This window comes from Wyeomyia smithii, chromosome 2, assembly GCF_029784165.1.
Source record: "Wyeomyia smithii strain HCP4-BCI-WySm-NY-G18 chromosome 2, ASM2978416v1, whole genome shotgun sequence".
Taxonomy (NCBI): domain Eukaryota; kingdom Metazoa; phylum Arthropoda; class Insecta; order Diptera; family Culicidae; genus Wyeomyia; species Wyeomyia smithii.
The window spans coordinates 142394382-142413253 of NC_073695.1; the positions used below are offsets into that span (position 1 = coordinate 142394382).

The window sequence follows — 18872 nt, forward strand, 5'->3', positions numbered from 1 at the left end:
TCCTTCCTTGCTTTAAAGGCATCAGTTTATATAGAATAAGTGTACAAAATTCTGTTACATTCCAGTCATTGTAAATTTCCATCTAACAGTTGTTAGCTTACTATTCTCAAGCATTTAGTCATTATTTCAAATAATACCATAGCTAGATAACATATCCTATGTAAACAATGCAAGTGTTCTGGTGTATACTGAAATAATTTTATCGTGTATGTGAATTCCGCACCTGTACCGTTCATTATAGCTTGGCACAATCTCACCCCAAAAGGGCTCGAAAAGAGTACAGTTTGGAAAAACATTATTTTCTGAGCCATCACAGGTTCAATGCATAATAGTTCCTCAACACGTTGGAGACGACATCCTAACGTACCATCTGAGCATTAAGTTGATGTAATTTCTTGATCGAGTTGGTTTGCATGAGACATTTTCTGGTAACGTTATTTGCACGTGTTTTTCAGCCTGTACTTTGAAAAATCATTTAAGTAAAACAGTTCACTAATATTATCTATATTCTATCTCAAGTTGTGAATAAATATGTCATGTTCATACAGTATTGAGTTTGAAACATTAGGTTCTAGAAATCTCAAGTAATTTAACATACAAACATTTCCCGTTTTGGCTCAATCTCACCCCCGTGGCTTAATCTCACCCCGGCAGACGGTAATACAGAATTCGTTACGGAATCTATTGTTGAAAATCCGTATAAAAATGCTTTTGTATCAAATGTTTTTGTATAAAATGCTTGTGTATAAAAATAATATTCATATAAAATATACATGGGAATAATCAATACAAATTACTTTGGTTTCATATTCTCTCAGGTAGGTTCCTCTCTTTTTTTTTACTTAAAAAATTCGCTTATTCTGTCCATATCAATGTTTATTATTTTTAATTTCTATCTTTACTTTCGAACCCATAACTTCTAAAATTTTATATGGTCCTTTATATTTTGCTTCTAATTTAGGTCCCTGTCTGTATGTCTAATTTAGGTTTCTGTCTTTATGAGGGCCAATGTTCCTATTGTAAAATTTGTATTTTTGGTGTTTTGATTATGTTTTGAGATCCTATCCGGCTTTCCTTCTCCTAGCTTCTCTCTAAGATAGTTGTAGCTTGTACTTCAAAACGCTTGCATAATCGTCAATGATATATATATATATATATATATATATATATATATATATATATATATATATATATATATATATATATATATATATATATATATATATATATATATATATATATATATATATATATATATATATATATATATATATATATATATATATATATATATATATATATATATATATATATATATATATATATATATATATATATATATATATATATATATATATATATATATATATATATATATATATATATATATATATATATATATATATATATATATATATATATATATATATATATATATATATATATATATATATATAAGTTAAAGACGGAACATCCTCAACACCAGTTGTCGCTGAATCTAAGCGACCAGAAACCAAGCCACGCGCAAACAACCAGATAGCACAGTCAGCAGGATTGGAGCCCGGAGCCACCAAAGTATTTAACGTGGCACTCGGATTGACGTCGCCAAGTGCTGCATCGTCGTTAGGTCTTAGGTCATCAGATTTTAGGACAGCAGGTAGGGCAGTCAGGCCTCTGAAAAATAGTCTTTAATCAGTCTCAAGTGAAGTGTGACCGAGTACGGTCAAATAAAAGTTTTTTAAAAACTAAATTAAACTAAATGATCTTTTAAGTGGCGCAGTCGGCGCGGATTGTGATTCGATTTAGAAACCGCAGTTAGTGCATCCACGAGGGAATATCGTGAGATTCGCGTTTTTAATCACAATCAAAATCCGCGAACCTAAATAAGTTCCCCGCGAACAAATATCGTGAACCAAACATAGAAAACCGTAAGTACTTTAGTCTATATTAACAATAATAGGACGAATAATAGCTTTCTGGAAAAAAATAAAAGCATTATTTCGATCCGACACAAAATAAACACTACTCATTTAGAGAGACAAGCCCGCACCCGTCGTAAGCGAGTCTCTGAATATCACAAAAAGCAAACTAACATAAAAAAATACAAGCAAATAAATAAAAATATAGTGAACCAATAATTTTAAATAACCTTGTGAAATTTAGTGAAGTTTAGTTTATTAAGAAGTGAATATCAATTATCATCCTCAAAAAGTGTTAAAAAATTTTAAATCTTCGAATAATCTAATCAAAACGTATAATTTCAAACAAAATGGCTCAATACGACGGCAACAGAGATCTCGTCGCTGCCGAGAATGAAATGCTAAAAGCTCAAATAACAGAGCAAACCATGCAGCTACAACAACTTTTGTTGCAGCTTAGCGAAAAAGAAGAACAGATCTCCGATCTGCAACTTCACACTAGAGAACACCCTAGAGATCCGAGCGAGAGTTCTACTTCTCGCATCGATCTGATTTTAAAGTCGATGCAAACACCACAGATACTCAGAGACATTCCCTGCTTCACAGGTGATGTTGTGAAACTAAATAGTTTTATTAAAGCAATCGACAATATTATATCGGCGTTCAGACAAGTGGAGAATACACCCACTTATGATGTCTGGATGCAAGCAGTTCGTGGAAAAATAACTGGAGATGCCGATGCAGTTTTGGAACTGTATGGCACCGAAATAAATTGGGAGGAGATTACAAGCACTCTCATCACACATTTTGGCGATAAGAGAGATGAATCGTCTCTCACAAAAGATCTTCTAAAAATAAAACAAGTTGGCACTGCTGAAGAATTATACGGAAATATGTCTTACTATTTATCCTTATTAATTAACCTTCTCAATTTAAACGAGCAAAACCCGGATGTTAGAAAAGCTAAGAAAACGTTCTATCAAGAATTAGGGTTGAAAGTTTTTCTGGGAGAACTGATGGATCCTCCAGGCCACATAATTCGGGCACAATCGCCGAAAAATCTAAAAGACGCATTAAGAATCTGTCTAGATGAAAATAATATTACGTACTGGAGGAATACACACCGTCCACCACCTACACCAATAAAACCCCCTCAAAACAAGTACCCACTTTTACCACCAAAACCATTTGTGCAACCAATGCCATTCCCGAAATTTCCACAACAACCCTATCAACAAAAACCCCCTCACCAATTATATCAGCCGAGTTACCAACAATCACCATACCAACAAAATTTCCTACAACAACCAAAATTCCCACAACAAAGATTTCCACAACAACCAAAATTCCCCCAAGAGCCATACCAACAGAAATTCCAAAATCCATACCAATCAAATTTTCCGCAACAACAAAATCCTTACCAACCGAAACCCTACTTCCAAAACTACCAGTTTAGGCAGCAACCCACAAACGCTCAAAATGTTTTCGCCCCAAGGCCGGCTTTCCAGCCAAAACCCGTGCCAATGGAAGTCGATCAATCTATAAGATCGAGAAGAATCAATTACATGAATAGACCCAATTTCCATATAGAACACGAATCATTCGATTATAACAATTATCCACAGTACCCTTTTGATAACAATTACTATTACTACCCCGAACAATATTTCGAAAACGATCTCGCAGTACAGCCAACAGAATACGTTCAAATTGATCAGACAAATGAGACACATGAGTCAACAGCAGAAAACGAGGAACGCGAGACGCAAGAAAATGACCAACAAAACGTCGACGACTTAAATTTTCAACTGGCGGACGGATCAGCGGGAACGACATAAATAATTTCATCCCATATATTACATTGAAAACGAACAAAGGCGATTTAAATCTCTTAATCGACTCAGGAAGTAATCGAAATTACCTATCTGAAAAACATGTTAATTTAGAAAATTGTAGACACACCACTCCCACTACGGTGAGAAATGTCAGAGGTTCACACATAATCAATAGGTTTGTAGAATTTAACCCTTTCCCAAAAATACCTAACACCACTAAGCAAACATTTCTGATTTTTGACTTCCATCCGTTCTTCGACGGGCTTATAGGGTATGAATCACTTAAGAACCTAAAAGCAGACATAAACACCTCGAGCAACAAATTGAAATTTTCCTACGGTACAAGTCAGTGTACCTAAATGCACATGAGACAAAATTTATAAATCTCCCAACTAATGTAACCGGAGATTTTTACGTCGAGAATAATGTTAGTATCACTTCAGATGTTTTTATTCTCTCCGGACTATACACAGCCGAGAATGGATACGTTAAAGCATTAATTTCAAATTATTCGAACGAATCGTGCAAAATAAATTTAAATTCTGGTATGCTTGAACCAGAAATAAATAATTTCGAAATTGGAACACCCGACATGTCCATGCATGGTTTACCCTTGAATAATAAATTGAGAGAGCAACTCAGAATTGACCATCTGAATGCTGAAGAAAAATCAAAACTTCTAAAAATCATATCACAGCACGAAGAAATATTTTTCATGGAAGGCAATAAACTTTCATTTACCAATGCTATAAAGCATTCAATTAAAACAAAAGATGACTTGCCAATACATACGAAGTCATATCGCTACCCTTTCTGCCATAGAGAGGAGGTTAAACGTCAAATTACCAAACTTTTAGAACATTCGACATTCGAGTAGCCCTTGGACATCACCCGTATGGATAGTACCCAAGAAATTGGATGCTTCCGGCAAGCGGAAATGGCGGTTAGTAATCGACTACCGCAAACTGAATGAGAAAACGATTGACGATCGTTATCCCATTCCAAATATTTCAGACATCCTAGACAAGTTAGGACGCTGTATGTACTTCACCACTCTAGATCTTGCATCTGGATTTCACCAGGTTGAAGTAGACGAAAGAGACATTCAGAAAACAGCCTTTAGTGTGGAAAACGGGCACTATGAATTTCTAAGAATGCCTTTCGGTTTAAAAAATGCTCCTTCAACGTTTCAACGTGTGATGGACAACGTTCTTCGGGAGCATATTGGTGTCAGCTGCCTAGTATACATGTGAAATGTTGGTGGTTGTATATATGTGTTTATGTGGGTTTCGGTTATTAAAAGAGAACTCGAACCTCTCGAGTGCACGGTCGATTCAATAATGCTTTATTATTTCTATTTCTCAGCCTATACAGGCCGCACGATCGCAGATCGATACGTGACCTTTAATGCTGTGCTCAGCATAATCGCCGTCGCCCGTTCCTCGCGCGGGTGGCGTGATAGCGTTTATGCTGATCACAGTGTTTACACTACTTAAGTTCATATTACTTTCTTTTGCTTATCTTAAAAGGGGCCGTTTCCACCACACGGCCTTTCTTAATGAATTTAAAAATTAGCCTTAAGTTCTAATTTTTAAATCTATAAAATGTTTGAATTGAAATTAGGAATAAAACATATGAAGTGAAAATCAATAATACACATTAAAATGGGTGGATAATAAAAAAAAAAAATTATAGTTTGAATTTATAATTATTACTCTAATATAATATATAATGATGGAGATACATATATATATACATATACATACACATATATACATACATATATATATATATATATATATATATATATATATATATATATATATATATATATATATATATATATATATATATATATATATATATATATATATATATATATATATATATATATATATATATATATATATATATATATATATATATATATATATTTTTTTTTTTCAGGTGGAGGGGAAATTTGCATCCAAACCCCTGAGGTGACCAACCTCAGGGAGTGTGGGGTTGGTTTGAATCAGTGACCGGACCCACTAAAACCCCTCCAGTCTCCAGCCCATAATACTCCCCGGGACCACCGCTAGGTATTGCTTCGGGGAGCGGCTTTTGTGCTCTGTGCACCCTCTTGGTTCATTAGGTATCTCTGCTAACTTAGCTTACTAACCTGGAGACTGGCCGTTAGCTAACACTGGCGTGTCGGTGGTCAACCTGTCGCCTGTTTTGCAATTCTAAAACTATTTGAGAGGCGGCTGTACAAACCGCCCTCCAAATGTTTGGGTCTTTACACATCCTCCGAACTAGGTTGTCCGGAGTGGTGTCTGGCCCGCTCACTACCATCATGTCGCTCCGCGCATGCACAAAACGAGGGCACACGAAAAAGACATGCTCAGCAGTTTCTTCCGCATCCGCGCACTCGGGACACATGGGGGACCCCGCATGCCCGAATCCTTGTAGATACTGCCTGAAGCAACCATGACCTGACAGAATCTGTGTCAAGTGGAAGTTAACTTCTCCATGGCGCCTCCCGACCCATCCGGATACGTCCGGAATAAGTCGATGCGTCCATCTACCCTTTGCGGAATTGGACCATTCCTGCTGCCATCTGATCATCGAGAATGACCTTCTGGTACCTCGTATACCCCTTGTGTCACGTTGATCGAAGCATTCTACGTCCTCCTTAATGGCTATGCTGATAGGCATCATGCCGGACAGGACGCAGATTGCGTCGTATGACACTGTACGGTACGCGCTCACAACCCTCAGGCACATGAGCCTGTAGGTACTTTCCAGTTTTCGACGATGACTGTTGGTACCTAACGCTTTGGACCACGCTGGCCCACCATACCTAAGTATGGACGAAACCACGCTGGCAAGAAGTTAACGCTTGCTGCCATATACCGCTGAGCTATTGGACATCATTCGAGATAGTCCTGCAGCGGCCGTTGAAGCCCTCTTACAGGCATAGTCGACGTGACTCTTAAATGTGAGCTTATCGTCAACCATAACCCCCAAGAGCTTCAAGGAACGCCTTGAGGTAATGGTGCACTCACCGACTCTGACCACCGCCTGTTGCTCTAATTTGCGGTTGTTCACAACCGTAACCTCCGTTTTATGGTGCGCTAACTCCAGTTTCCTAGAGTGCATCCAGTCTTCGACCTTGCGTATGCAGTGCGCGGCCGTCAACTCGACCTCTACGATCGACTCGCCGTAGACCTCTAGCGTGATGTCGTCTGCGAAACCGACGATCACAACCCCTACAGGGAACTTTAGTTTCAACACCCCGTCATACATGACATTCCACAACACCGGGCCCAGGATGGAACCTTGCGGTACCCCTGCGGTGATTGGGACGCACTTCTGACCCTCCTCCGTGTTGTAAACTAGTACCCGATTCTGGAAATAATTTTCCAAAATCTTGTACAACGACACCGGTACGTGGATGCTCCTAAGCGCGAGCGCTATGGAGTCCCAACTGGCGCTATTGAATGCATTCTTCACGTCAAGCGTGACGATTGCGCAATAGCGAATGCCCCAACTCTTACGCTGGAGTGCTACCTCTGCCGTCTTGGTGACAGAGAGAATAGCATCCAGCGTGGATCTACCTTTCCGGAAGCCGAACTGGTTACTTGCCAGAGCGTTTACACCCTCTGTGTACTTCACCAGTCTGTTGAGGATAATCCTCTCAAGCACCTTGCCCGTAGTGTCCAGCAGACAGATAGGTCTGTATGCCGATGGGTCCCCTGGCGGTTTCCCAGCCTTCGGCAACAGCACCAATCTCTGTCGCTTCCACCTGTCCGGAAAGAGGCAGTCATCCAGGCACTTCTGCATGACTGCTCGAAATAGATCGGGGGCCACTTTCATGGCCGTCCTGATGGCCAAGTTCGGGATTCCATCCGGTCCCGGTGCCTTGCTCACCTTTAGGGAGTTGGCGATCACGATGAGTTCCTCATTCGTAACCCTTACCTCCTCCACAACCTCTGCACGGCTGCCGTCTCTCACGGATTGGATGCCCGGCAGGTTGGCCGACCATCCCTGGTCTGTGTCTGAGATACTGGAACGTCGGACGTGAGACTCAGCAACCGGAGGCCAAGGATTTGGCTCGTGTCGTGGAAAGAGTCCCTCGATGATACGCTCCAGCATCGCTGGTGATCGCTCTGCAGGCGCCAACACGCCTTTGGTCTTCGCCATTACGACTCTGTAGGCGTTGCCCCACGGATTCGTATTGGCACTCGCGCATAGCCTATCGAAGCAGGCCCTTTTGCTCGCCTTTATCGCACTTTTAAGCGCCGATCTTGCAGATCCGAATACTACACGGCGCTCTAACCTCTGTGCATCGGTACGTGCACGTTGCAACATCCGTCTTGCACGGAGGCACGCGCTACGGAGGTCCGCTATCGCGTCGGTCCACCAGTATACCGGTGACTTACCATTCCTAGGTTGGCGGGTCCTAGGCATGGTGGCGTCGCACGCCCGCGATAGTGTGGCAACTAATTGGTCAGCACTCGGGCGGAGCCAACTGCCCCCCTCGCGCTCTCTTCTCATTGCTTCTGCAAATACCTCGGCATCGAAGTGCGATGTCTTCCACCCGCGGACGGTCGGAGTATTGGCTCTACCCGTCGCCTGCCGCCTCACGTTCTGGACTACGCTATAGCAGACCGACTGGTGGTCACTATAGGTGTAGCCATCGTCTACCCTCCAGTTCACGATCAGTCCTGGGCTGGAGAACGTCACGTCGATGATCGACTCCGCACCATTTCTGCTGAATGTACACTTGGTTCCAACGTTGGCCAGATCTAGGTTGAGCTTTGCCAAAGCTTCCAACAAGATCTGACCCCTCCGGTTCGTGCGGCGGCTTCCCCACTCAACAGCCCAAGCGTTGAAGTCGCCCGCCACTACTAAGGGTGTTAGTCCCGTCAGCTCCATAGATAACAAATCGACCATCTGAGTGAACCTTTCGATAGACCAACGCGGCGGAGCATAACAACTGCAGTAGAACACTCCGTCCACCTTGGCAGCCGCGTATCCTTCATTTGAGGTTGACACAACCTCCTGAACCGGGAACTTGCTGGTCGTGCATATGGCCGCCGTACTGGACTTATCTGCAACCCAATTACCGTTTCCGGGAGGAATGCAGTAGGGGTCCGATACGATTGCGATGTCCGACCGCGACTCAGACGCTGCTTGGTATAGCAGCTGCTGTGCCGCATAGCAATGGTTCAGGTTCAATTGTGTCACCCTCACGCCCGTGGTTTCGTGGCCGCCTTACCGGCTGGGCACCGTGGGCCTCCCATAAAGTGCTTGGCGTCCCGTTTTCCAGTACATACCAAGCACTTGGGAGGCTCCCCGCAGTCTTTAGCTTTATGGCCAGCACCACCACAACGCCTACATAACTGGCTCCTATCGGGCCCCTTGCAGGTCCAGGACTTGTGTCCTCCCTCGAAACACCTGAAGCAAACGTCCGGCTGCTGGAGTATGCTCAGGGGACATACTGACCAGCCAACCTTAAGTTTGGCTGTCTTCAGGGCCAGAGTTGCATCGGCCGATGCAAGCCGGAAAGTGGCCACCTGGGTCCCCGCTGGACCCTTTCGGAGGCGAATTACCTCAGTGGCTACTTCCACTCCGCACTTCTCCTTGAGGGCCTGTGCAATATCGCACCTCTCGGTGATTTCATCCAGGTTTTTGAGCTGGAGAGTCACCTCTGAGGTGAGTGCCCGAATTTGCACATCTTTCCCGAGGACCTGCTCGGCTACCGTCTTGTAGGCAGCGCCCTTGTTTTTAGCATCCTTACGGAGCTCAAGGATCATCTCGCCGGTGCGAGAACGACGGATGGTCCGCACATCCGCTCCCAGATCCTTGAGCTGGGTTTCGCCTCTCATTTTCTTCAAGACTTCGGAGTACTTGGACCCCGTCTTGAGTATGAGGGCGTCGCCCCTGCTTCGCGCCTTCTTTCCCATTTCTGGACGATTTATCGCCTTCTCGTCGTTGCGCTTGCTGTCTTTTTGGCGCTTCCTTCCTCCCACGGTAACCCAAGGGTTTCCCGTAGCTGCCACTTCGGCAGACTTTTCGACGGACTTGGAGGCCGTTGGTGTGCTATCTCGCGGGCTTAGCACAACCAACCGTTTCTTGCTGTTCTCGGGGGCTTCCCCCGGAGACTGCCTTGCTCTTTTTGCGGCTGACCCGGAGGCGCAAACCGCTGCAAACATGCAGGTGTCCGTTTGGACCGACTTCGTCGCCCTTCCGGTCACCTCCGTTGCATTCTTCTCTGCAGCCACCGCTCTTGCCTTGAGCTCGGCGTGCTCCTTCTTCGCAGCATCGACGGAGGACCGAAGCATGTAGAGAGCCTGCTTCAGGTACTTCGTCGTTTTGGTGCGACTTTTCGCAAACTCGATTATGGCATCGAGCTGCTCCGACAGCGCTACTACCTTCGGTAGCGTGTCTCGCTGTCTTCCGACCGCCTTTATCAACAGTGGACCAGCCACTGCGATGTCTTGCGTCGATCCGGTAGGCGTACTGCCTTTGCCGTCTTCGCAGGCGGGGGCCACTTTCATGGCCGTCCTGATGGCCAAGTTCGGGATTCCATCCGGTCCCGGTGCCTTGCTCACCTTTAGGGAGTTGGCGATCACGATGAGTTCCTCATTCGTAACCCTTACCTCCTCCACAACCTCTGCATGGCTGCCGTCTCTCACGGATTGGATGCCCGGCAGGTTGGCCGACCATCCCTGGTCTGTGTCTGAGATACTGGAACGTCGGACGTGAGACTCAGCAACCGGAGGCCAAGGATTTGGCTCGTGTCGTGGAAAGAGTCCCTCGATGATACGCTCCAGCATCGCTGGTGATCGCTCTGCAGGCGCCAACACGCCTTTGGTCTTCGCCATTACGACTCTGTAGGCGTTGCCCCACGGATTCGTATTGGCACTCGCGCATAGCCTATCGAAGCAGGCCCTTTTGCTCGCCTTTATCGCACTTTTGAGCGCCGATCTTGCAGATCCGAATACTACACGGCGCTCTACCCTCTGTGCATCGGTACGTGCACGTTGCAACATCCGTCTTGCACGGAGGCACGCGCTACGGAGGTCCGCTATCGCGTCGGTCCACCAGTATACCGGTGACTTACCATTCCTAGGTTGGCGGGTCCTAGGCATGGTGGCGTCGCACGCCCGCGATAGTGTGGCAACTAATTGGTCAGCACTCGGGCGGAGCCAACTGCCCCCCTCGCGCTCTCTTCTCATTGCTTCTGCAAATACCTCGGCATCGAAGTGCGATGTCTTCCACCCGCGGACGGTCGGAGTATTGGCTCTACCCGTTGCCTGCCGCCTCACGTTCTGGACTACGCTATAGCAGACCGACTGGTGGTCACTATAGGTGTAGCCATCGTCTACCCTCCAGTTCACGATCAGTCCTGGGCTGGAGAACGTCACGTCGATGATCGACTCCGCACCATTTCTGCTGAATGTACACTTGGTTCCAACGTTGGCCAGATCTAGGTTGAGCTTTGCCAAAGCTCCCCCGGAGACTGCCTTGCTCTTTTTGCGGCTGACCCGGAGGCGCAAACCGCTGCAAACATGCAGGTGTCCGTTTGGACCGACTTCGTCGCCCTTCCGGTCACCTCCGTTGCATTCTTCTCTGCAGCCACCGCTCTTGCCTTAAGCTCGGCGTGCTCCTTCTTCGCAGCATCGACGGAGGACCGAAGCATGTAGAGAGCCTGCTTCAGGTACTTCGTCGTGTTGGTGCGACTTTTCGCAAACTCGATTATGGCATCGAGCTGCTCCGACAGCGCTACTACCTTCGGTAGCGTGTCTCGCTGTCTTCCGACCGCCTTTATCAACAGTGGACCAGCCACTGCGATGTCTTGCGTCGATCCGGTAGGCGTACTGCCTTTGCCGTCTTCGCAGGCGTCCTTTACTGCATCCATCTCCGCCTTTCTCGGCGGAGACCTCTGGATGCCTCCTCGTGCAAACGGGTTTTTCAACCCATCTGCGCCCAATTGTTGATCTCCATTATTACTGTTCATTTTTGTTAAGTGGGTCCCCCTTCCAGCCGCTATCCTTATCCATACTGGAGTGGTCGCCTATCTGGTCCCATGGTAGTCTATGCCGAAGCAGTGAGGCCATGGCTAGGGGCGGCTGCCATAGCGCCTTATGAGCAACTATGACACCCCCGACCGGCGCAAGTCAGGAAAGGACATCTGATCCCACTCCTGCCCGGTTCCCACCGGGCAATGAATTTGGAACGTACTGGAAGGCCTGCCAGGTTTTACGGGACGGAGACCCCTGCACCGGTTGTTGTCTCGCCGTTTCAAGCCGTTGTCACACGACCTTACTAAGGGAGCTCGACGCAGGTGCCGGCCCAGAATCGTGGTACGAAAACGAAATCCGACTCTTATCATATGGCGTTGCGACCAGTTACCGTAATTGGGAACTTACTGGCATCAATCCCAATGGGCGAATTAGTGCATTTTGGTGGTGGGAGCGGCACTATTCGCTCCGTCAGAGCTGCTTCCGGATAATGTGGCTTTTGTGAGAATTCGGCGGCCCAATGCCTGAGTCTCACCACAACCTAGGGTAGCTCTTGCTGATGGTCCGGGACTGCGTTCTTGCAGTTAGCACTTCCGTGGCCTACGGTAATCGCCAAATACCGACCCGTGGTGGCATACAGCTCTGCCAAATATATATATACATATATATATATATATATATATATATATATATATATATATATATATATATATATATATATATATATATATATATATATATATATATATATATATATATATATATATATATATATATACATATACATATACACATATACATATACACATATACATATACACATATACATATACACATATACATATACACATATACATATACACATATACACACGTACATATACATATATTAAAATCTGTATAAAAATGTTTTTGTATCAAATGTTTTTATATAAAATATTTCTGTATAAAATGTTTATGTATAAGAATAACATTTATATAAAATATTCATGGAAATAATCATTATAAACTACTCTGGTTTCATCTTCTTATCTTTCTGAAAAACTGAATGTAGGTTGTTCTCTCTCTTTTTTTTTTTTTTTTTTTTTTTTTACTTTAAAAAAATTCTCTTATTCTGTCCTTATGAACTATGTGTATATCTTTATTATTTTTAATTGCTATCTTTACATTTGATCCCATATCTTCTAAAATTTCATATGATCCGTTAAATTTTGTTTCTAATTTAGGTCCCTTTTCGGTCTTCACGAGGACCAATGTTCCTTTTGTAAAATTTGTGTCTTTGGCGTTTTGATTATATTTTGAAACTCTATCTGCCTTTACTTTGAGAAGATTCTCCCTAGCTTCTCTTTGAGAAACTTGTAGCTTGTATTTCAAAATACTCGTATAGTCGTCAATGTTATATATTGGGTCTGTTTGGTATTGTCCAGTTAGATTTGAAGGAAGGGTGCAAAGTCTTCCGAAAAGCAATTCGAACGGAGTCTTACCTGTTGCACTATGTACCGTTGTATTATAGGCAAATTTGTAAAACGGTATCCAGGCAGACCAACTTCCATAAGAGTTGTTCGTTTGTATGCGTAGAAAATTTCCAAGAACTTTATGCGAATTTTCCAACGCTCCGATTGTTTGATGGTGGTAAGCTGTGGAATTCAGCTTCGTCACCTGCAATAGTTTACATATTTTTTCAAATACAGTAGACATAAATTCGGTACCTCTATCTGTTAGAACCTGTGCTGGTACACCATAATTCAGAATGACATTTTCAACAAACGCTTTGGCCACGGCATCTGTTGTCTTGTCCATAATAGGTGTTGCGGTCACAAATTTCGTCAGATCACATTGAGTAGTCAGTATATACTGGTTACCTTCTGCGTCCGGCAATAATGGACCTACCATATCCAGAAATATTTTTTCGAAAGCTTGACTAGCTGTGCTTGTCAGCTGCATTGGTTGTTTAGTGTAATGGCTCTTGTTTCTCTGACAATGTGTACATCTCTTTATAAATGAAACAACATCGTTATCTAAGGTTTTCCAATGATATCGTTGTTTTATAGTATTAATTGTTCTTCTTATTCCTGCATGCCCTGCAGTTGGCAATACATGGAAATCGTTTATAATAATTTTTTGTTCATTTCTATCGTCTGTTTGACGAGTATTTCTGCCCAATATTATTATAGGCGGCATGCCTTTTATATCGAGGACTTCTATTTTGTCCTTTAATTTTTTATTTTCAATCGTATTTTTAACGATTAGGCCTTTTATTTTGGTTTCTTTGATAAGATCCACTAATCGGTTCATTACTCCCCGTAGGTGAGTCAATGTCGTATTAGGGTCGATACAAATAATACCCTGCTCTAATTGAGCTTCTAGCGCTTCATTTTTCTTCATGGATCCAATTTTAATTTCAATATAATTATTCGGTGTATCAATCTTAACCGATGTATCAGACTGTATTTTCTGTTTCGCGGTTTGACTTCTGGTACAAATAAAAGCTGTACCTGCTGGTGTTAGAGCCTTAAGATCTTCGATCGAAATACGTGATAACGCGTCCGCTACTACGTTTTCCGAGCCCTTTTTGTATATAACGTCAAACTTATATTCCTCTAGAGCCAAACGGAACTTGGTTAATCGGCTTGAAGGATTATTTAGTGTAAATAAATAAACTAATGGGCGATGGTCTGTAAAAATTTCAAATTTCCTGCCATATAAATATGGTCTGAAATGGCGTATTGCCCATACGACGCCTAATAACTCCTTCTCGATAGTGCTGTAATTCAGTTCAGCTTTATTCAAAGCCCTACTCGCAAATGCGATGGGTCTAGTGTTTTGATTACTTAATACTGCTCCTAAAGCCTTTCCCGATGCATCTGTGTGCAAGGTAAAAATATTACTCTCCGAAAAATTCGGGTAATCGAGGACTGGTGGATTCATGAAACACTCCTTCAAGTATCGAAAGGATCGTTCACACTCCTCCGTCCATTTAAAATCTTCATTTTTTCGAGTTAATTTATTTAAAGGACTACAAAGTTTCGCAAAATCCTTAATGTGCTTACGGTAATAGTTCGCAAAAGCAACGAACCTTTTTACCTCATCTGCGCTTCGTGGACTACTCCATTGTTTTATTATTTCAATTTTTGAAGGATCGGGTTTTACTCCTTCTACAGATACCAAATGTCCTAAATACAACAATTCGGTTTTTAAAAAATTGCATTTTTGCGGATTGAGTTTTAAATTTGTTTTACGTAAACGTTCGAAAACATCTGAAAGGTTTCTATTGTGCTCTTCCAGAGTCTTTCCAAAAACAATAATATCATCTAAATAAACAAGACATCTCTCCATATTAAGGCCTGACATGGCTACGGTCATTAATCTTGAAAATGTTGAAAGACTCACTTTTAATCCCATAGGAAGACGTGTCATTTGATATTGTCCTCCGCTGGTACCAAAAGCGGTAATTGGTCTATCTTCTGGCTTCAGCTCACATTGGTAATATCCTTGTGAAAGATCCAAATGAGAAAAATATTTTGCTCCTGCTAGCGACTCAATCACTTCTTCTATGTTAGGAAGTGGAAACTTATCATCTTGCAATGCGTTATTCAATTTGCGGTAGTCTATGACCAACCTCCATTTTCTTTCATCCTGAGCTGATTTCTTGGGAACCAGTAATAAAGGACTATTCCACTCAGAAATAGCGTTCTCAATGATATTTTCGCTCAACATTTTGTCTACTTGTCTCTGGACTTCTTCCTTGTGAGCTTGTGGTAATTTATATGGTCTGGTATATACAGGATGTGTATCTGGCTTAACAGTAAGCGAGGGTTGATAAATTTTCGTCACTGTTAATTTGTCATCTTTCAAACAAAAAATGTCGTTATATTTTATGCACAATCTTTCTATCACTGGTCTGTCCTTGTCATGGATTTCAGTCAGTTTTTATTCTGATAAAAGTTCTTTCGTTCTAGCAACATTATATTTTGATGTACCGTCAATCTCAAGTATATCATAATTTTTTAAAGGTTTTGCTTGAGGTTTTAAATTATCAACCTTCACAGCTTTATTTTTTATGTTCAGTATCCTAACAGGAATTTTTCCTTTTTCAGGTTTTACAATTGCTCCTGCAATGTATACTTGTGGTTGTATCTCCTGATTTAGAATAACCATTTGTTCTGAGAAACAAGTTTCAACAAAAGCAATCACTTCAGTTCGTGGAGGAATTATGAAATTTTCCTCAAATCGGGGGATTCTTAATGTCATATTAGAATTTTCAAAATTTATCTTTGCTCCTAACTTTTTCAAAAAGTTGGTTCCAATTAAACCTATGACATTGGATGGTAGCTCATCCATAATGTGAAACGTAATCGGGTACATGTAGCCATTATATTCTGTAAAAGTATCTATTGTACCTAGTGTAGTGGTTACTCCATTTACACCACTTACTTCAATTATCCGTGATGTGTCAAGATATGAATTTAAATTTTTCGTTAAATGACGCTTATCGAGTAGACAGCATGAAGCTCCACTGTCCACTACTAAAAGAAAATTAGTGTTATCTATTTTGAAATTCAATCTAAGAGCTCTCTCGCCGCTAAAATTACTCACGAAAAACTCCCTTACATTTGCTTCTGCTCGGGGTTGTTGCTCTTGTGGTTCCTCCGCCACATTTGCATTTCGTCTCTGGGGATTATTATTATTGTTGAGGTTGTTGTTATTCCGAGGAGCATTGTTTCCATTGTTATTGTTGTTATTATTATTTTGGTAGTTATTATTAGGATAGTTATTATTAAGATTGTTGTGGTTATTGTTGAAGTTACGTCGATTGCTTCGATTATTATAATTGTATCCTTGATTGTTATTAAAATATCCAGGGTTGTGGTTATCGTAACCATGGTTGTTATTGCAATAACCTTGGTTATAATTTCGTTGATTATTGTTATTATGACGATAACCACGGTTAGGATTATTGAATCTGCGGCCTCCTCTACGGCCTGGGTTTCGGTTACTAAAATGATTACTGAAATGGGGAACTCTGTTTCCCTGAGCCCAGAATGCTGGCTCCGTCGATGATTGAGGTTGAACCTCCAATGCATCAGAAATAGCCAAAGTCAAAGTCTTTGGATTTCTGGACTTTACTAAATAAGCTGCCGATTTGTCTCTTAAACCATTTATAAAGGTGTGTACGGCTATAGGCTCCACCACTGGCCTAGCGGAAGCTTCGGTAGTAAATGGGGGGCCTTTGGAAACCCATGCAGCTGCCAGTTTCGTGGCTAGTTTTTCAATTTCACTGCCGAATTCGGTAACAGCTCTACCACTCCTCTGCTTTAACGATCGCAATTCAGCCTCCACCGCTATGGGGGTGAGCTGGACAGCAAACTTCTCTTTAAGTGTGGCTTTCGCTACCGCAAGGGTTTGAACTCCTTCGAGGGATCCGCGTGCAGCGCCCACTAATCGGGATTTGAGAAACGTAATAAAGCTGACTTCCGGTACTTCCGGGTCATCAGCTCGTAGGACATCCACGTTGTCCAACCAAGACTGGAGAGAAGCAGCATCCCCGTCGTATTTATCAACGACTCGGATAGCCACTCCCAAATCAATTTTATGAGCCATTGTGATCGTTTTTTGGCTTATTTCGCTTAAATCACTTTCTTTGTCGTCGTCTTCGTCTCCTATGTCTCTTGGGTCGTTTTCTGTAATCGTTAAATGTAAGTCTCCCTTTAACAAGGTCAAACACTCAATGGCTATTGTTTTTAATTTTTTGTATCTTTTTCTAATGACAATATAGTCGGCGGTTCCTTCAGCGGTTACTGTTATCTGCTTGATTTCTCGTAATAGATCGTATACCGCTTTAATCTTTTTATGCCTAGTCGGCGCTGTCAAATTCTTAAATTTCTTTAAATTAGCTAGCAACTTGTTTAGAGTGTCACCAGCTTCAAAAATTTTTTCCATTTAGCATTAAAGCATAGGTTGTATGTTACGTAGTTATTTTTTTGTTTTATATATATATATATATATATATATATATATATATATATATATATATATATATATATATATATATATATATATATAAATATATATATATATATATATATATATATATATATATATATATATATATATATATATATATATATATATATATATATATATATATATATATATATATATATATATATATATATATATATATATATATATATATATATATATATATATATATATATATATATATATATATACGTTACACCACGACCGACCGGCCTAGGCGCACCCGGAGCCGAGACGTCAGCAAAAACCCAGCTGAGGCCCGTAGCAACAAGCGGAGGAACCAAACCAGCAACGAAACCATAAATTGACAATCGATGACGACTGCAGGATTCGATCGAACCACGCGGACAAAGGCTGCATCAGAATTGAACCACCGGAGGAAAGACGAGTCAGCGGATTTAGTTTATTTAAGCTTTCTAGATTTAATTTTCAATTCAGTCTTGTGTGTAATTCAGTAGTGATCGGACATAAAGTGTTAATCGTAGTAATAAAGTTTTTTTTAGTTCCCGCGATAAATCACGGCATAATTGGCGCAGTCGCAAGGCCAAGTGGTTAGACAAAGTGAACAGTGTTAACAGAGTGAATATCTAGTATCACAGTCACCGAGTTCTACAAAGAGGAACAGCCCACGTCTATGGCAGACAACTGATACACCCAGCAAGAACAACCCCTGAGTGAACATCAAGGACTTGCGGATATCAGAGGACCGATCCCGCCATTTGGAAACCTACCCCATCCATCCGTCACTTCACACCAAGACTCCAGGAGATGAAAGCAGTAATCTTCCTGTAAGTAACCACAATCATTTTTCTAAGATTAACACAAACAAAACCATACTAATTCAGAGGTGCGTATACTTACCCCCACCAGCGGTAAGCGGACACCTGAAATATCACAAAGTGAAAAAACAAAACTAACAACTAACCGTGAAAGTGCAGTGTAAGTGAATACTGACAACAAATCTATACGCAATACAAAGCAAACGAAGTTAATTTATTATAATGGCCGAGCGCGACTTAATGATCTCACCAGATCTCGCAGCCCCAGAACTTTATGAAGAAGAGC

The 18872-nt window shown here is 42.0% G+C and overlaps 1 protein-coding gene across 4 annotated transcripts in view; it reads right to left on the minus strand.

The window, feature by feature from the left end:
- Positions 1-18872, minus strand: part of LOC129722961 (coiled-coil domain-containing protein AGAP005037-like) — a 1195377-nt gene that overhangs the window by 701235 nt on the left and 475270 nt on the right. The window contains exon 7 of one of the 4 annotated variants that reach the window (XM_055676851.1): positions 1523-1674. The exons of the other annotated variants lie outside the window; for them this stretch is intronic. Coding sequence (XP_055532826.1) covers positions 1639-1674 — 36 coding nt within the window. The 3' untranslated portion in view covers positions 1523-1638. Of the gene's footprint in view, positions 1-1522; positions 1675-18872 lie in introns of those variants that run through there. 4 annotated transcript variants of the gene reach the window in all.